General features: G+C 38.7%; 1 protein-coding gene across 7 annotated transcripts in view; it reads right to left on the bottom strand.

Annotated features, from left to right (window-relative positions):
• The window catches only part of nbeab (neurobeachin b), a 286,723-nt gene that overhangs the window by 52,702 nt on the left and 212,635 nt on the right, over positions 1–21,386 (bottom strand). For 6 of the 7 annotated variants that reach the window (XM_084126150.1, XM_084126151.1, XM_084126146.1 and 3 more), the window contains 3 exons: positions 5,358–5,475; positions 3,513–3,615; positions 1,852–1,967 (listed from right to left, as the gene is read on the bottom strand). In XM_084126150.1, coding sequence (XP_083982276.1) covers positions 1,852–1,967; positions 3,513–3,615; positions 5,358–5,475 — 337 coding nt within the window. Of the gene's footprint in view, positions 1–1,851; positions 1,968–3,512; positions 3,616–5,357; positions 5,476–21,348; positions 21,381–21,386 lie in introns of those variants that run through there. The other variant, XM_084126149.1, reaches the window with a different exon arrangement.

The raw sequence follows: 21,386 nt of genomic DNA on the forward strand, positions 1-21,386 counted from the left end.
AAAGTTTCCAGACTCGTCTGGCTACCGCTGTGATCTGGAGCTGTGAGGACGCCACTGAAGCTTGGTTGGTTATGTTGATATACAGAATCTCTTACAGAAGGGATACAGTGGGGCTATTTCATCTTTACAGTGTGATTACTCAGACGACGACTGGAAGCCTGGTATTTCCTGTGGAACTCTGAGAGGGCACAAAGTAAACCTGATCCTGACCTTTAATCAAAAGGTTAAAATCCTCCGAAGTGGTACTAACCCACAGGGGCATCTCAGTTCAGATGACTGACTGAGAATAGCAGGAGAGCATGTATGGAGAGTTTGATGATGTGGGTTTTGGTTCTGGGTTCTCCAGGCCTGTCATGATGGTTGGAGATGATAGTGTGTGTGGGATAATTACCAGACCCATCACAAATGACTGTCATTAATCTTCCTCTTAAACAGCCAACTCTTAGAGCGTACAGATAAAACACTATGATTTATAAAGCCCTCATGTGGTTTTATACAATATGAGCAGTTTAGTTTTAATGCTGTTAATTAAACAAACATGCCATTAATTACTCTGTTGCCATTATTATGATAAACATAATATTATCGCTGATTATTTTAAGTAACAATGCTACAAATAAATGACAGTATTTGCCTTTTTCTATCAACACAATACGTTTATATGCACATAAAAATAATAATCAATGCAAAACACTGGTCTTGTCAGAACTGCAACCTAGCTGTGAGGCTGCAATGGATAGATAAAATAAAATAAAATAAAATAAAATAAAATAAAATAAAATAAAATAAAATAAAATAAAATAAAATAAAATAAAATAAAATAAAATAAAATAAAATAAAATAAAATAAAATAAAATAAAATAAAATAAAATAAAATAAAATAAAATAAAATAAAATAAAATAAATTGGGGATCATAGCCTGGTATCATGGTATTCAGATACTTACACTGACACTAAACCAATTCATCCCGAACCCTGAGCGTAATGATCTTGAGATATTCCGGGTCTAGGATGAGGTAGACTTGATTAACCAGGTTAATGCCACATGGTGAAGTGGGGCCGAGAGGAGGAAAAAGGTTGAGATGAGGGGAGGTTGAGCTGACAGGACCGAGGCCCGGGTGGAAGATGTTAATATCACCGCAATAGTGTTTAATTAGGAGCGGACCGGCTTCACATTAACACCCCTCTTTCTCTCCTGTCGGTGGACCCGGGCTTCACTGACACCTCTGTCAGCACAGGTCATTACCACTCCTGCCTTTAATGAATTTTACCCCATTCCAACTCTGCCTTACATCTAATTAGCTGACAATAATGTTTCGAACTCAAGCAGGAGCTAAATATAAATATGCATGAATATGCAGCACGAGCAGGGATGACACATTTCAGTGTCAAGAGGAGGTGTGTGTGTGTGCGCACAAATTCTCACTAGTTCACATCAGAGACTTTGCAACAGAATATTTCAACTCTGCACATACTCACAGAGACACACTAATTATCCCAAAGAGTCCACGGCTCTCACTTTTGCGCAACGATAGAGCGTCTGAGTACGAAGGGAAAATATAGCTCCTAAATAAATAATGAGGGGAAAGACAGTAAATTTATTTTTGTTTGAAAAAAGAAACTAATATATATATATATATATATATATATATATATATGGTTTAAATGTTATTATCTTTAATAGAATTTGCCATGTCCAACAAAAAGATTCTAGCAGACGTATTTTTTAAACACTGATCAGTGGACAAATTCATCATTCCCATCAAAGCCGATGTCAAACGTGATTGAGAATGGTCCAAAATACTTTAGTTTAAATGACTGGTTAATACTGACAAGCAAATCAATTCTGACCTGCAATGGTATTGAGAAACATCAGGTACTCAAAGTTCGAGATCTCTCGTCTTTGCCAGCGCTGAGTCATATTTGAGGACTTGAAGAGCTGACGAGGGGTGGCCAAAGAAATCCGCCTGCAACAAAAAAAAAAGAAGCACAAAACTTCACCAATAAGCAGGGCTCAGGTCCAGCTTGACATTTGCTTTCATTTTCCTTTGATTATTGTGGACTTGGCTTGTTCCGCAAATGGATTATAACTCAAAATATGGCATTGTAACATTTAGCTTAAAAAAAAAAAGACAAAAGAGTACACCAGCTCACACACGCAAGGCTGTCACGCTCTTTACTGTGGTGTGTAATGAATGCATCAATTCCAGCAAAAGAGATTCTTTGCAGATGACCCTAATGCGTCTTTGCTCTTGAAGTATATGAAGCACACATGCTAAAAATATGAGAACAACAGAGAATTCTGGTGCAGCGCCTGAATCGGACCTCTCTCAGAGATTCTCATTCACGTGCAGGACTTTCTTTTTTGTTTCATGTTTGTATCCTCCTATGTGTTTTTATTATAGAGACCGAAAAGCCTGGCGAAGTTGTTGTGGCCTGCGTCGAAAGACCGAAACACAGGCCGATTGAAGAATTAAGTACTTATTATTAGCCATGATAATTCATTGCTGAACATAATGAAACATTAATACACAGAAGAGCAAAACATGTTGGTCCTCCGCGTGCTGCCAAAACAGGGCCAGGCCATTTGGAGGCCAAGGCAACACCTTGAACTCTTCATCATTTTCCTCAAACCATTCCTGAACAATGTGTGCAGTGTCCATTTCCTGCTGAAAGGGGTCACTGCCTTCAGGGAACACCATTGTCATGAAGGAATGCACCTGGTCTGCAACAATATTTAGGTAGGTGGGACGTGTCAAATTTACATCCACATGACTGGCCGGATCCAGGGTTTCCCAGCAGAACATTGCCCAGAGCATCACACTCCCTCCATTGGCTTGTTGTCGTCCCACAGAGCATCCTGCCTCCATCACTTCCGCAGGTAAACGGCACACGTACACGGCCGTCCACGTGATGTAAAAGAAAACGGGACTCATAAGACCAGGCGACCTTCTTCTACTGCTCCAAGGCACAGTTCTTACACTCGCGAACCCATTGTAGGCGCTTTCGATGGTGGACAGTGGTCATCATAGGCACTCTGATTGGTCTGTGGCTGAACAGTCCCATACACAGCACTGTGGTTGTGACACATTCTTCCCATAACCATCATTAAAATTGTGTGGCCCTTCTGTTGTCTCAGACTAGCCTTCGTTGCCCTGGTGCATCGATGAGCCTTGGCGCACAACACCATGTGTACACTTACTGTGACTAGCATGGCACTAGACTTCAGTTGAAATGCTCTAAAGAACATAGGTTTATTTGGTAGGGTCAGTCAGGGACAAACATGCAAAAACACCCATGCCGCAAGTACTGTACTTGAACTACCTCTACCTCAAAGTATTCCAAACAGTTGAACAGCAAAGGAGTACACTCAGGATCAATCGTTTCTGACATTTGATGTGGTCATCATGCTAGACTTTTAAACAAAATAAAGACGAAGTAAACATTGTTTTGAACAATATTTTGAAAGGCAACCACGTGCAGGTGTTCCAGAGAACTAGAAACAGACTTGCCTGGCCTGTGGAAGGCCGTAACTTGTGCCGACGCCCACGCGAGGAAGACTGTAGACCACCTTCTTCACTGTAGCCTGATCGGGGAAGTTAAACATGACGGACGCTGAGGGAGGCAATGATGTCACATGTTAAACAAAGGCCTACAGTAGAGCACATCCAAATATGAGTAAACATTTCCACAAATGGTACAAAGACTTCAGAACGGGTAAACAAATGCTGCTTAGCAATCATTCAGTCTCACACTATTCTCAATTTTGAGGACATAAATCATTATATAAAGAAAAGAGCTGACAAATCTCTTAAGTTAACACAGCGGTCTGTTACTTGGGGAGCTACTTTGCAGCACTATTATGACAAAACTCTGTAACTATGCACTGAATCTGAGGAAATAATACCTTTTTGATTTTGACTTAAATGTGTAGATATTTTGTACTTTACTCCTTTGTAGTTTAGTATAGCTCACTTTTTGGGCCTATAGAAGGGGATTTATCCATAAAAAATTGTCCTGGGTCAGTGGTCCCGTATTGCGAACTGTTGAAAGAACTAACATGAATTTCCATGCTTGTTTTGGTGCTAGTCTCACTGGTGAACCATCATATGATATTCACCAGTAAAATGATAACAGATTACAATAAGTTTCATTGTTCATGATATCTATGGCCGGTTTCACAGACAAGGCTTAAGTCTAGTCCCAGACTAAAATGCATGTTAGAGCGGTTTTAACTGAAAGCAACTTGCACTGATATATCATAAAATATGTCAGTGCTATTGTTTTGTCTCAAGAGGCACATCAGTGATGTACTTTTTTTTAAAAAGCTACTTTTATGTCCTAATTTAACTAAGGCCTAATCCTTACAGTAAAATACTGTTAAATTTACAGTTTTTGGAAGTGAAAAATTGTAATTGTATAATTACAATAATAAGAAGTGTACAAATATTACAAATATAAGAAGTGTAATTGTATAATTTACAGTGAAAAAAAAAACGTAAATTGACATTCCCAGAATTCCCTGCGTGACACTACATTAGGGTTTTATGTTACATTTAATGTTGTAAAATTAATGTTTATTGCATTTTTAAAATGTCATGTTTGTTACCATGATGGTGTTTAGTGTTTGTGTGAATGACACTGTGCAGCTTCTATATATTTGTATACTTTTTCAGAATGTGGAAAAGCTGTTAAGGCCCTTGCACACTGAGTCCGAAATTCGCATCCGAAATTTACGCACGTTAAAAATTAAATACGACCTCACGTTATGTCAATCAAGCTTGCACACTGCCTCCGAAACTTTCGTCCGTCGTAAAAAATTCAGATCAGGTTTGATTTTCTGTGTTTTTCGCATCCGTAGCAAGCATTTTGAATGGTGTTTTGACAATTCAGAGCCACCGAATCACGAATACGAAAAAACGTATGCGAAAATTTCGGACTCAGTGTGCAATGGCTTTTAGTGATGAGCTCTGATTCATCATGTGACTCTCATCACCACAGTGATTGGTGGTTGTCAATGTATTACAATTGTACAATACAGAATTAGTAGTGCCATAGGTCGGTAATTAACATTATATCAGATAATGAAATGGGGTTTTTTTTACTGTAAATTATAAAACCTAATTTTTTTTTACAGTAAAACCTAAAATGTTGCTACCATATTTTTTACAGTAAAATTCTGGCAACCACAGCTGCAGGTTTTTTACCGTAAATTTAAAGGACTTTTTTTTTTTTACAGTGCAGTGTGGACTTTTTGAAGCTGGTAGACCAAGTATGTTTTGCTGGTTTAGAAAGTTTTGAAAACTCAGCAGAACAAAGATCTAGAGCACTAGATGCTTTGAGTTGGAGAGTTTTACTTCTGTTGGCCATGAAGATCTCCAGCGCTGTGTTCTGAAGCAGGAAGCGTCGGGTGAACACTGCTCGGATCTCGCTGAACATCCATTTGCCGTGAAGCCCCTCAGAGTAGACCAGCACCTACGCACAGGCGGAAAGGAAAGAGATTCGTTAACTCAACTGCAATCCAACAGATTTTCCAGGCTGTTTTTCAATACAGTGTCACACGTGTTATGATCGTTGCTCAGGAAACACATTCCGTAGTTGCAGTTTGATTGTCACTCCAATCATAATGGCATGAAGCCACTTTGACAGAGCACTGCGAAACATTCCATTCCCGTCAGAAATGTTGGCTGGAATCTACTGAGTGACAGGCCAGGCTTTGATAGGCTTCTCAAAATGGAGGCATCTCTAAAAAGACCTAAGATGCTGCTTTCTGTTGATGATGCAAAGGGCCATCTTTCCACCTTTCCTCTATTTTGTTTGACACATCTCTCTCACTGGGCTGTTGGAACACAATCCCTACGGGGATAAGGCGGCCGCAAATAATCCATACTAACACAGGGCTGGGGCAAGAGGGGGATCATTAGTGAGTTTCTGCTCGGAGAACCCCGGGGACCTCGGAGACTGGATCAAGAGCTTCATCCTGACAGGTGAGAATGAGCCAAACTCCAATCCCCACCTACCACTTTAACGGACCAAGAGGTACACACACACACAAACATATGCGTACACACTCACATTCTTCAAGCCCAAAAAAAGAGAATGGTTTGTGGCACATAGATAAGAGGCCATTTTGGGTGGGTGCAAAGGTGAAGAAAGGTTTTGTGGTAGAGGAAAGGTTTGGGACATTGTGTACAGTAACTGTGAATGGGAATCGGTTAAGGTTAGCACCTAAAGAGAATTCATCTTTAGAGATACTGAAAGCCTCCACCAACCAGACTGGCCTTGCTTAGTTTCTCCCCAGAATAATTCTCGGCACTGACACAGAAGAGCCTCCTGTCACATCAGTGGCTCTAGGGATCAATTAAAAATGGATTATATCAAATTGCTCACCATCCACCACTGTAGGTACTCCATACAAACCCCTAACAACCAACGCTAGATATAGATAGGTTCGCCCTGGCTGACACCTCGACAGAAGTGAACTCAAAGAGCTGTCATAGATAGATTGTGTGGAAAACAGCAGTTTAGTGGGTAAGTAGTTAGAAGAACCATTTGGGAGATTTTGGCATTAGAGGTTCAATGACTTCCCACATGCTGAGAGAACAATGGAGAGAACAATAGTAGCAATAAAAAAAAATAAAAAAAAAAAAATATATATATATATATATATATATATATATATATACACACACACATGTATATATATATATATATATATATATATATATATATATATATATATATATATATATATACATGTATAGGGAAACTATGTTCAACAATACATAATAAAAAAAAACATAATAATAATAATACATATTATTAATATAATAATGACAAACAAATGAATCATACAAACAGTAATAAAAACAAATTATTGTCAAATTATTGACAATAATAAAAACAAATGAATGCAACATTACTACAATAATAATAACAATATTTAATAATAATAAATGTAATAATAACAATATTAATAAAACAATGCCAAATAAACAATACTACTACTACTACTAATAATAATGATAATAATAATAACATTATTAATGATAAAGATAAAACAATCATGATTTCAATAATAATGCTAAAACAAGTAAAATTACAACAATAACAACAATAATAAATATTAATATAATTCTAAAAACTAAATGAATATATAATGATACAACAACAATAATAAATGTATTATTATTATTAATATTATTATTATTATTAGTAGTAGTAGTAGTAATAAAGTATTATTAATATAATAATGATAAACAAATGAATCATAAAACAGCAATAAAAAGCAATAAATATTATTCATAAAAACTAACTAAATATGTAATTATACCACAACAATAATTATTTTATTATTAGTAATAATAATAATAAAACAAATAAATCAATTTAGAAGAAGTAGTTTTACATCTGAACAAAATGTGACAGGTGCTTGCCCCCAATAATAATAATAAAAAAATAATTAAATAAAAAATACAAGACCTCTTTGTGTTTCAGGGGACAAATTTAAATGTATATGCATCTACACATGCCCTTGCCTGTCTCTTCCTGTGACAAAGCGCAGGCCAAAGGGTTAGCCGACAACAAAAGATACTGCTGGAGAAAAAGCATCTCAAAATAGGTCACATCAGAAAAAAATTTGTCATAACAACGGAGCTGGCACATCAAACATCAACAAGCCAGTGCCCCTGTAGACACAGAGGTCTCTGACAAAGTGCAGTCGTTATTCTCTCCCGTCTTTTTGTTCTCATCGTGGAGAAACAGAGAAAACGAGAAAGAGAGAGAGAGAGAAAGAAGGACGGAGGCCCAGCTGTAAAAAATGGCGCTTAATGAACCTGTCTGGCTGGGCTGTCCGCTGCCTGTCAGAGGTGTCACAATGGTGACGAGTGTCAGGAGCGAGCGGCTCCGGGTCCCGGGTCCCAGACAGGCCTGCCAGCTGGAGGCTTCTACCCCAATCTAATCACAGGCTCCAGGCTTTTACCTCACTGCGCACACACAGCTATACCTAGCTCACGTTTGGATGGTTATGTCTGTTGTATATGCAGCTGTTACGGTTGTAAAAGGTTCCTAACAGATGCATATTAGTGTGTTTATTACATCAGTGGAATAATCCAACTGTTTTGTTGTCAGTGCAATTTATTAATTCGGCTACTGTAAATAAACACCGGGCCCCTATTGACAATCGGCCCCCACAATTCTTCTCGTTTTGTTGGTGTTAACAGCCATTATTGAGCATGACATCCAAGGCAAATCATTTTCACCATTCTTATTCTTCAAAGGACGCCCCGAAACTGCCCGCCCGAATGAAACGTTATGACAGGGGTGAATATATATCAAAAAGATCTGTCATTCTTAAACCGGACACAATTTTTCACACAGCCCCTCGAGAGATGAGTGCAATCCCTCTCCATGTCAAATGTGTGCTGAGTCTGGCCGGGGATATAACAGCCAGCATGACTGATATGTTTATAAAGCCGGTCGTCTGTCGCACTGACAACCTGCCATCATAGCACCTCTGCTGGGCTCTCTGCAGATTTGTCTAATAGGCTTCCACTGCTGGGACTGAATGCGTGTGTGTGTGTGTGGAATGAGAGAGGGGAAAATGTGTCCAGAAAGTGAGAGCACTTGTCTCATCTCAAGAATGGTGACTACTCCCTATGGTGCGCGAGAGAAAATGTATATATGAGCTAAAGAGGTTCAAACCCCACAGCCTAACAGTCATTTTATCTGCACACAGATACATTTAAAGGAACAGCGCACCCAAAATTTAAATTCTTTAATTATTTACTAACCCAAATTTTGTTCCAACCCATGTGACTTTTTTCTTCTTCTGTCTAACACATTTGGAAAAATTTACATAACGCTTGTTCCAAAAGCACCAAAAAGAAAAAGAAAAAAACACCATAAAAGTACCATACATTTATAGTGCATGTGACTACATCTTGAGACTCAATAATAATAATAATAATAATTAATATATGCTACAGATTTAAAAAATAAATATTTTATAAATAAAAATGATATTTTTCTCAAAATATTCAGAAAAAAAAGTCAAATCATTGCTTTAGTTAGGCTGAAATTGAACTTTTAAAGTGCATTTAAACGTACTGTGGACATGTTCAAATTTCCTGACTAGTTCTCATTCAGTTACGAAACGTGAGAACCTTGGGTAAATTGATGACTTTTTTTTTTTTTTTAGGCTGTTCCTTTAAAGAGATTAAACAGAAATTAACCAGACCTTTAAAACAATCACTGCTACTCAACGGCAGTAATGGACACAGTAAGAAAAGGCTGACTGACTTTTGTAGCTTGTAAAAGGCTTTACTGCATGCAGGGTACAGTGTGTCTGGTGTAAGGGGCAGCTGAGTTTGAAAGCAGACATGCTGTGGCACTGTAGGTGTAGAGAGGAAAGACCAGCACAGTATGTGACAGTCTTTACCAAAGGGCCTGTTTTTGAACAGGTGGGGGGGTCTGGACTGTTTACCGCCGGCTGTTGCTGGCTTCGGGCTTCAGGAGAAAAAGCACAGGATGACAAGGTGTGACTACTCCAGTCTGCTCACTATGAATGTGAGTGTGTGTGTGAGAGAGAGTGTGCCCTATCACCTAGCCTTGTTGCTGCCAAATTCATGCTTGCATACTTCTTCCTCAGAGCTGCTGCTGCCCTTTCAACCTTAATTTACATCACAAGGATTTTTTGGTCAATATGTCCCCATACATGTGCTTCAAAATATGACTTAGTAATGAAGTGTTTGTAATCAAATATGCAAAGCTGTGTTCTAATTCACAGGGTGTGTTCTAATTCACTTAACTTGAAATAATTTTTGTTCATTTGGAAAGCCCTGCGATCACATTTTTCACAAAAGTATGAAGCAGCGGAACTGTTTTTAACATTAATCATAATAGTTTGTGAGTGATGTTTTGTATTTGCAAACCACACTGAGTTTGTTTGTGAATCGTTGGGTGTGAGTAAAACACGTTTTGTGTGTGTGTGAGGTTTTGGCATGATTCTAACTCCATACAAATCAGCATATTAGCATTGATTTGTGAAGGATCATGTGACACTGAAGACTAATGGCTTACAAAAATTCAGCAGCGCCACCGCAATAAATTCTATTAAAAAATATTAAAAGAGAAAACAGATCTAAAAATGTAATATGTCACAATATTAAGGGGCGTACACACCGGGACGAATATCGGCGCGCGTTATTCGCCAGCGTTTTTCAACGCGTTTTTTGTGTTCACACCCAAGCGATTTTCGCTGACGATGAGCCGAGTGAACATGCAAATTCATTCCCTGACATTAGATGCCGCTTAATGTAAAACAGAAATACCCCGGTACACAAGGTCCATTTGCTCTGCAATACCACTCCATAACAGTTCTCTTTTATCAAGATTTTTGTAGTCACTGTCGCGTTTGTCATATAGTTCTTTATGTTCCGACACCAACGAGACCAGCGGCTCTACATTCATCTTGCTTTGCATCTTCCTCGTCTTATTTCTTCCCGGTGTGGTGAAGTATCCGGTCACTCTGAAGTGATGGGTCCGGGCTGAGGACCCAATTAATATGCCAGTAGTATGCCTGATCTAAATCTGTTCTCGCGATAACTTGTAGCTAACGTGAGCTGTTTTAGTGAGCTGTTTTAGTGTTATTATGTGGTAAAAAATAATGACAATTATAATTGCATTACGAATTGCTGTGAATACAGTAAGGCAGTATCAGTGCAGTATAAGCTCAGGTAAAGCTCATAGCACGATCATCGGATAACGTTAGCTGTATGCTATGCTACTATCTAAGCTAACTAAAAAACACACTAACAACGAGAAATTTTTAATTTCACAATCTATAGCTTCGGTTAAATACTAGTATATGAAACGTATAATTTAAAATACATTAAATACATTAATGACTCGTTATAACGTAGTACAAACGTCTTCTATAATAAAGTGATTTTGTATGATTTGTAACCAGGCACTAAAGCGATTACCCATAAAACGTGCTTTGAACCAATCGGATTGCTTGGGTCCTCAGCCCGGACCCATCACTTCAGGGTGACCAGATACTTCACCACACCGGCAGTGTAGACGCTACTTGGCGTATATCTTCTTCGCCGTTACGCATGTGTGCTCGGCAAGACCGTTTAGTGTTTGAGCGCCCCCAAGTTGTGTTTTACTGTAACTTCAGAAGCTCCAGACACGTGAGCAAAAGCGGCAATCACATCGGTCGGATAGTTTTTGACGCGGCGCGTCAAACTAAAAAAACGAACCCGAGGCGTTTTTTTTTTAAATGACGCTTTTACGCATGCCGTTTTTCGCGGCGGTGTGCACACTCACATTGGCGCCCTTTGTTTAGTCACGAGGCATTAAACGTCGGCGAATATCGTGCGCGAAATTCGTCCCGGTGTGAACAGGCCTTGAACAGGCCTTCACTGTATATATACACTTATACATACACAGTAAAAACAGTAATATTGTATGTATGTACACACATACAGTACATATATAATTTGCCATTTCACTTAAACATGTCTGAATACTTTGTGAAGCCCACTTCGTTGGACAATTGGAGCGTATAGTTGAGCACAAGTATAATATATTTTAATGCCCAAAGGATGATTAAAAATTGAATAAACAGGAAAAACTGAGCTGAGCTCTTTCAGCTTCATGTTAATAAACAATAAAACCAAAGTAAGATTTGTGAAATTCATTGATCCAAATCTCAAACTGTTTACCAGAAGTTTCTGTATATCCTTTTAAAAGATGAGAAAAACTCATCTGAAAGGAAAACACACACACACGCACCCGTGCACATCAAAGGCTGTATTTCCCATCTGATCTCTCCTGCTTGTGACATGTGCTCTAAGGGGTGAAAATAAGCAAAATTTAAAATTCCTTCAGATTATCAGAAGCCTCTCATTGGACGCTCCTCGCGGAATCCATTTTTCAGCCCCAGTAAAGGGGAATGGCTCCCTGAGCAGGTATCTCCGGAAAGAGGATGTGGTTTTTGCATAATCACTGTCAACACACATTTGGGGTGTGCGAGAGCGTGTGTCGGGGTGACACGGTTTCAGTCGTGAAGTGAGACTGCGGTGATAAACGGATGAATATGAGCTCTGCTCGCTGCTCAGATCACTGCCTAATATGTCCAACCCAGTTTGTCAATAGTGGTTTTGCTGCAAGGGTCGTATTTCAGGCGTGCTCTTGAGGTTGTGCGTGCCATGAAAACAGATATGTTGGTGATGGTGGAATCTTCTTGCGGTCGAGCCATTTTGTTTTCCATTCAATATTGGTTTGCTGGGAAATTAGAAGCTCATTAAAAATCAAAATGGCTACAAAAGGAAACAATGAGCAGAAAAAGGCATATAAATGTCCCCATAGGCACATATACACACACGCGGCTAACACTAATCTAGATAAACAGCTTGAGAGGGCTTGTGTTAAGGGCTTTTTAAAAAGACGGAGTGTAATTTTCTATGGGGTCCATTTGCTGAGCCCTCACTAATGGCCCTTCTTAAGAGACTCATCACGCTTAAGATGACTGGAATCGCACTGGCTTGATGAATAGCCTCTTCAGTCTGACAGAGAAATCGCAAACAAAGCTCTGCACTCATCACATGGAAAAACAGTAAGGTGGAACAGAAAGAGATAAAGTACATGGCCAAAAATATGTGGAGATCCCCTACCAACGAACAAGTTTGGCTAAATCAGTTAATACTAAGTGCTTAAAATCAAACAAAAGACTAACAATCTCCTCTGTATTTTCTGTAGAATTGCACATACCTTTTCTGCTTCAGTATCAAGATATTCTAAGCATAAAAAGAGAGATCCATAGAGATGATTTGATGAATCTTTTGCATGTGGAAAAACTTGCCTAATCTGCACAAAGCCAGACCTGAACATCTTTTGGAGGATTTTTCAGTGCCTGACCTCATTGATGCTTGTTAATGGGAACAAATCCCTGCAGCCATGTTCCAACATCTAGTGGATAACCATTCCAGATTTTTATTGCTGCAAATGGAGGACAAAGTCTCTATTAATGCCAATGGTTTGGAAATCAACTGTTCAGCTAGCACATATTGATGTAGCGTAGATAAAGCAATGGATATACTGTATTACACAAAATGCAACTGGAAACAAGAGTATGAGGGGGCTGTGCGATACACAGTCTTTGCACCATACAATAACAAGATGTTCGACCGGCTGTTGTGAACATCACACCCTCGTCTATTATTCTTTTCTCCCAGAATCTAATAATATCCACCCAAACTGTGAAGGCCTCCTTCCCAGTGCCAAAAGATGCACTTTGAAGATACCTGTACTACAGAGGCCTCCTTCCAAAATAAAATAAAATAAAATAAAATAAAATAAAATAAAATAAAATAAAATAAAATAAAATAAAATAAAATAAAATAAAATAAAATAAAATAAAATAAAATAAAATAAAATAAAATAAAATAAAATAAAATAAAATAAAATAAAATAAAATAAAATAAAATAAAATAAAATAAAATAAAAAAAAAATATGCTGACACAAAAAGTAAAAATATATTAGCTGCTGGCACTAGATTGTGTATGCTAGGAAGTCTCTGCGTTGAGTGGGAGGGGTGTTGCTTTCATCCTCAGGGGTAAGTCAGAGGGAAACAGAGGAGGGTAATCTGGCTGTTGAGCATGGTAGATAATTTGCACTTGATCCCCTTGTAATTATATAGTTTAAATCTTTTTACCCTCACTAATCCAGCGGCGTATGGAGACGTTTTCCGGGCGGCGTTGAAGGGGCTGTTGGACAACCCTCGTCAACTTATGTCAAACGCTTTCCTAGAGGATTTCGGGAGTGGGAGGAGAAGGCTGGGGTTGATATAATTATTTTGACTGTGTTTATTTCATGCGCACACGTACTTTGCATATCACTCCCCACCATGAGGAAGAGATGGAGGTGGAGGAAGTCTTGAAAGGAACCGGATGGAAGGGGGAACTAAATACAGTTGATGTTAAAACCAAGTATTGCAGTTAATTCTCACAATTAATTGCAATTTTTGTGTATTGCAAAAATTTAAACACAACTTGCAGTATCTTTTCAGAATAATCATTAATCAATTACAAAATCAATAAATACTTAAAGCTACAATGCCTGTTCCTAAATGTTTAATACAGTAATATTAACTGATAAGAAAATCTAGTCATTTAGAATACAATGAGGAGTTTGCGCCAATTTAATAATAATCTTTTATTTTTTTAAAACAACATTCACTTGGAGTTTTTAGACATTATTTGTTTTCAAATCTAGTCTATGCATGTTGTTTTAGACTTAATTACACAATGTAATCAGTAGATCATAATGTTGCAGTCAGACACAAACAGAATCTCCGGGTCCCCGATGACCCGGGGTTGATTGCTCAGCTGAAGCACGAGGGAGTGTTACGTACATGTATGTGCTCTCGGTGGTATCCCTGCCGGCCAGCGGGACAGCGGGCCATCTTGCACGCCTGCCAAAGCTGACAGCCTGTGACAATCTGCTTGGCGTGCGGCTATTTGACTAATTACACTGGATTACAGCATATTAATGCAAGCTGTTTTCTCCAGGGTTAGTGACCTAGACATGCTAGCTCCAACACACGCTAAGCACACAGGAAAAAAAAGATTTTTCTTTGGCGGAAAATGAAAATAGAAGTTGCTTCACTACTTTGTCTTAGTTGATCAGTGAAAGTGTATCTCAACTGGAGGCCTATGTCATGCTGTCTCTTCTGAACTCCCATAAGGCCGTTTCCATACAACAGAGAGGGAAATACAGAGATTAACATTTCTATATGTTTCCTTTTCTCTATCCCTGATTTGAAAAGGGAAATGCTTGAAATTTGAGCAAACAAAAGACAGCAACTTTCTTAAGTGATTTATTACTCATAGGAGTAAATGTTTCCCAAAGCTGGATCATAGGCATTTTCTCATTGATTGTGCTTTTGTGCTGAAATGAGATCTTGATTAATGGTGGAATGTCACATGGGAGAGATTTGGTCTGTAGGATAAAATCTTTATTTTCCAGTCATTTCCGCTTGAGAAAGTCTGGGATTTCTCCAAAACGAATCACTTGCTAGCATGTGTGTAAGACATATCTCTAAATCAATACTACTTGAAAGTGGAGTATGTATTTTTTTTTATTTTTTTTTGTACAAAAATTGGCTGAGTGAAAGTGTTAAGGATTTTTCATTGAGCCTTTTTGCAGGTTATAACTGTCTTATAAGCAAGTCATTAAACCATTCATTCAACCGATTCGTTCAAAACACTGATTCATTTAGGAATGAAACAAGTGACTACATTAATGGGTAAGCCACTGGTTCCTTCCCAGTGAACCACTGAATCATTCAATCAACTGATTCATTCTGCAGACATGCCACTACTGTGTGTAGTTTGAAAAGACACTTAGCAACACTGGCTCAACCAATGGCCTGAGTTTGTGGGTGGGACTATCGGTTTCCCTAACCAATAGCAGAAGGAGGAAGTATTCCTATAGAAACCAGCTTGAGAAGATTTCATTTTAACAATAGTTGTCGGTAGAGTATTTTTTAACTAAAATACTTTTTTAGTAGTCAAAACTGTCTTCATAAGCGAGTCATTAAACCATTCATTCAACTGATTTGTTCAAAACACTGATTCATTTAGGAATAAAACAAGTGACTACATTAATGGGTGAGCCACTGACTCCTTCCCTCAACTGATTTGTTTATAAGTGAATCATTGAATCAATTGATTCATTCTGCAGACATGCCACTACCATGCGTAGTTTGAAAAGACAATTAGCAACATTGGCTTGGGCTTGGGGACCGTACTATCGGTTTCCCTAACCAATAGCAGAAGGGGGAAGTATTCCAAGAAACCTGCTTGAGAAGAAATATTTTTACAATTGTTGTCGGTACATAAAAAGCACAACTTTTTTTTTAAACTAAAATATTTTTTTAGTAGTCGTCAGATGGTGAAATTCTTTTTGGCAATCAAAGTCTCAAAGTACTGCTTTCTCATAGTATCCACTGGGCCTGCAATCTATTCATATGCAATGGACAAAGTAAGCACACACTGTGTCTGGGCCTCTGCTATCAACAAAAATGGAAGCCGAGACCTTAACAAAGGCAAAAGAGGAGAAATGAGGCGTACAATGAGTGTGTTTAGAACACAACGACTCTACCGGTTGTGCTAAACCAATCCCAGACTTGCAACAAAGAGAGACTGGAGCTTTGCTATTTGTATCCTCTCCTCTGGCTCAAGCGCAGTGTAATAATAGTCTTAAAGTAGGCATTGTAGGAAGAGAATACTTGAGTGGCTTACACAGGCAGTCTTATGAAACATTTAGGCAACGGTTTCTAAGGGTCCAAGGAGTCTGGAAGAAAAGGTAACGCGGCAGAATGGTCTTCTAGCGTTCTGGCGGCCTTATTGTACAGAAGTCACATCAAATTAACTCTGAGGGCCATTTGGAGGGCCTTTTTCTCTCTGCCGAGCTTTTCAGAACAGATTAAGCTATGAAAACTTCAGAATTACTAAAGCACCTATTAAGCATTATGCTCAGTCCTTTCTTCAGCTCTCCCTTTGAACACGATTGAATGCACTGGGGCGTTCAATAGACTCTGAGAGGAGAAAGACTGGAGTTATTGGGGAGGAAACATGATGACAGAAATATTTAAAGGATAAAGAAGACTGCCACAGAACTCATGATGAATTGACAAAATGTGTTTACAAATAGCCTCTGCCAAGCTTAAAAATGAACATGAAAATTCTGGTTTGTGTGTGTATTTATTACCAGTTAGACAGTTCATTATTCTCATTATCACTGGAGCTCAAACTATAAGCCATTGTCAAACTCTGGATTGTATAGAAGAGGTTTCGAGATAACAGGCAAGTGTTTTTATAACTGTTGCATTTATGGTTTCTTGTCCACTACCAAGCTCTGCAGGGGACATGGAGCTAGAGCAGTTCAAAGCAGCATGCAAAGAGCATGAATAGTAATTGTACTTAACAGGATTGGAGAGGGTCCTGACAGTGGCTCTTGAGACGCAGGTCGTGTGGCGTTAAATGGCTGTCACCCACTCAAAGATCCACGACTTGGGAAAAGCCCCCGCTATTGGTGAGCACCGGAGCTCACATGCAATGTCAAGAACAGGGTCCCGGCAACTTCAGGCAACCTGGAATATGTTGTTCATTAAGTCCTGAGGTCTTGGGTCTCTAAACTTCAGGACTTAAGGAATGCAGACTTAGGTTTCAACTAAATGTTATATAAATATGAAGCAAGGACATCTACTATATGGCAATATAAGTGAGAGATTGGTTGTTCTTTTGCCCCAGACTGTAAGCTATAATGAGACCTCAAGGGGAATCTGCCTATTAAAACAGCAGGTATCTAACACCTGACCAGAAAAATTATACTGACTGTAGCCCTTTCAAAACATCCATACAAACAATATATAACTATAGAGCTTTTGCACTCAAACTCCTAGCCTGCAAATTGCCCTTCAATACAAGGAGAATGACAATTTGGGGGACATAGAAGACATCAATTTACTATAGACTAATCTTGCCCTTACCCCTTAAGAAAACATTTTATAATTAAAAATAAATTATATAATAATAACAGCAATAATAAAATCAGTATTTGCTTTATGACATATTTTTCCAATAAAGGATGTTTCTGAATGTCTCCAAAGGGAAGTTTTGTCAGACTTGGGCTCACTTTTTGGTGATGTATTATATAAACACCCACAATACTAGCATGAAGCCCCCTTAATATGGTCCTTATCAAACCTCTAATTGGATTGCCAGTGCTTGGAAGGAAAGATTCTGAGCCTTCTGCCTTTTATCCTTTTGTATTCCTATCAGCCACAAAATACCAAAACAATTGGATTGGGATCAAATGGACTGAGAGCTTTTTTGTTCCCCCAAACACAACAGGTTGACTAAAATCAGACCGGGCAAAAGCCTCAGCCCTCCGTTCGAAGGATGGGGAAATTTGAATTTCACAGGGTCTAAGTGACGTATCGAAACAAAGCTCCACACTGGCCATTGTTTGGCCTTTTACCAGTCAAGTCTTAAAACAGCAACATGGTGCGCCATTCAAACCAGAACTCCGGTTCAGACTTCGAATGACATTTTAGAAAGAACAGTCCTGAATATAACCCTTCAACTTTACTGGATACATTATGAACGACTAGAGGAATGAGCCATCGCACCTTGGTCACGTCCTGTGTGCTCGAGGAGTATCCCCTCATCTATTCAAATGCCAAAATAAACCCTCCCCTAGCACCAACATCAATCACGTTAATTACGCCAAACACCATAATAACAATAATTACAATAATATCTCATTAAGAAGGAGAGAGTGAATGACAGAGGAGAATTAATAGCAGGCAGGTGTACAACACGCTGCAATTATGGAGCCTGAAATTAGTTCATCGCCCAAAGGCAAACCGAGAAGAAAGAGACTCAGAGAGAGTGAGATGGAGGGAGGGAGGGAGGGGAGGTGGAGAGGAAGTGGGAGTGAAGTTTCACAAGCCAAAAAGTATTAAATAAAAAGAGAATTGCAAATAAGCAAATAAAAATGTCTTAAATGTGTAAATTAGGGGGAATAAAAAAAAGGAAAAAGAAAGGAGGGGGAAGGAAAAGCAGCTTTTCCTGGCAGAGTTGTGGGCACGGATGAAAGGGGAGCGGCCCACCGTGATCAAGGGATCCACAGAGCTCTGCGGCAGCCATCAAGCCTGCACCTCTGCCGTCGACTGGCAGCGCATCCTTCTCCTGCCAATCATTCATTACGCCAAGCCGGAGTCGTAGAGGAAGCGCCTCCATGCCTTGACCTATCATATTACAGCTTCTGTAAACGGCTAATCCTCGTTCGTCAGATGGTGTCAACACCTCCGCCTGTTTTTGCACGCTCTCACCCCCGCCAACAGACAAACTGACACAATAATAAAATCATTTGAATTTCAGCATAGTGTAGTGCAAAAGTCAGAGCATTTATTGTATATTGCCCATATATGTTTGAGTGTATATATATATATATATATATATATATATATATATATAGGCCTATATATATATTACATATAACACACACACACACAAGGGTGCATTAAATATACACATGCATCCTTTCTAAAAAAAACTATTATTTCTTTTAAAAAAATCTTACTGACCATATATATTTGAAAGAAATTAATCATTTTTGTTTCAGCAAGATGCATTCAATTGATCAAAAGTGACAGTAAAGACATTTATAATTTAACAAAAAAATTGTATTTCAAATAAATGTTGTTCTTTTGAACCTGAAATTACAGTTTCTACAAAAATATTAAGCAGTTTTCAACATATTTTTATGTCACAATATCACTATTTTTTACTGTATTTTTCCTATTCATATGTAGCTTCTTGCTTCAATAAAGTTACATTTATTATTAATAATTATTATTGTAATTAAATTTTACTGTTAATTGAACTTTGGTGTCTTTTATCATTGGCAACAGCAACTGTTTTAAAAGCAATAAGCCAATATATACGTATAGCACATTTTTACTTGATTTATGAATTTATAAAAATCTGAATATAAAACGCCAGGCTGCTGAATGTTTTATGGTAAGAGAGCACGTGGTCATCAGGATGGCTCTTTTAGCCTGAGGGCTGTTCCAGCGTGCAGTGAGAGCCCTCGAGGCAGGAAGCGGCATGTCAGCTCTTCCCTCTGCCCTCTCCAGGAGTTTCGGCAGGAGCTGAAACACACCTACTGAATTTTGATTATGGAAGCCAGCTACCTCAACCACTACATTAATGAGGCCGGTCGAGAGCTGGAACCCCAAAAATACAACAAAACACCAGAACAGGAGGCCACTATACATGTATTAAGCTTTTGCGTCTGTGGAAAGATGGAAAAAAGCTAAATAGCATTAGCAACATAGCAAAATGCTAAAATGCTTGCAAAAGTGCTTAAGTTTCGCAATCAACATATAAACTTTAAATACTAGAAATGTACTAAAGTTATCCTCTGAGGATTAAGCAACAAATCTGCCGCTTTGAATCTGTTGTAGGCTACAGCAAAAAATGTAAATAACGGATGCTAGCTTTGTTTAAAAGAGGCTAACCGATTAATTGGTTGGTTATTTTGTCATGGCCTGTTCTTAAAAGCACCACAGACCATAAAATGAGCTGCCTAATTCATTTGGCCCTAAAATCAGACTTTCACATAAAGCAGAGGTAAGGATATCAATCATTTTAACCTTCACCGAGGCTACATGTCAGCGTCACAAAACAGCTCATGTGGTGTTAATGAGCGTGTAATATAAAACACCAGCCACTAGCTCCATATGTCGCAGCATTATGGAAAACAGAGTCTTGCTTCTGTTACCAGAGAGATTTAAAGAGTTTTAGTCTGACATTGGCTACTCAAATTTAATATAGTAGTTTTTTAATAGTATCAAAGATAGGATTCAGATCAAAACTGCAACAAACTTTCTGCCTAATTCTACATAAATTGGGTAAGTCTTAAACCTCATCTCCATAAAAGAACATCAAAATCAGGTCCAGCCAGTCCGCTCTTCATTTTACATTGTCAATTACGTGTCATTGTGGAGGGATTCTCTGTATAAGTCAGCAGGCGGAAACGAGGCGGGGGCTCATCCACGTTATTAATGGAAATGATATACGTCAATATGGCCGTGTCGCCTCCCACGTGTCAGCCTGTCGTCTTACACAAAGGAACTGGCAACTTATGAACTGCCTGCGCCGCTACGTCGAGTCCATAAAACAACTGGCCCCGGTCACCAGGGAGCCCCCCTTGGTCCCGCCCCCTCCCTTGAACAGAAACCGCCCCCCTCACAACAGATGACACAGATGGGGAGAGGGCAAACAAAAAAGGGGGCTTCCTTTGTAGCAAGGGAACCTTTTCAAAAAGCCATTCATGCAACAAATTGGGGAAAGCTGGACCTCACTGCATCACTATAGGTTCTTGCTTTTTCAATGGCTAATCTATAAGTGCAGACACATTTATGAGTTTCTTTGTGATAGCGATTTAGGAGCAATAAAATATGAAGCCTAAAGTTCAAACGTTTTGGGTATTTTTAGCATTTTGTTTTGGCAGCAACTCTACATTAGAAGTTTAGGTCACACATGCGTTGAAATGCTATTGTTGAAAGATTAAAAATGTAATTTAAATGTCTGTCGTACCAAGTTCTGCACTGATTTATCTAATGGATTTGACTTTTCTCATACTTTAAAGTATTAAAAAAAAAAAAAAAAAAAAAAAAATCCCCCTCTTGAAAGCTCTATCTAGTCTTTACCGCTTCATGAGACGTTTCGCTAGAAAGCACCTGTCTTACTTTGCAGTTTGCTCACTTTCTTTCGGTTTATTCTCGCTCTCCTGCGGCGGCTTC

The sequence above is a fragment of the Abramis brama genome (assembly GCF_963993115.1).
Source record: "Abramis brama genome assembly, chromosome: 10".
Classification (NCBI taxonomy): Eukaryota; Metazoa; Chordata; class Actinopteri; order Cypriniformes; family Leuciscidae; genus Abramis; species Abramis brama.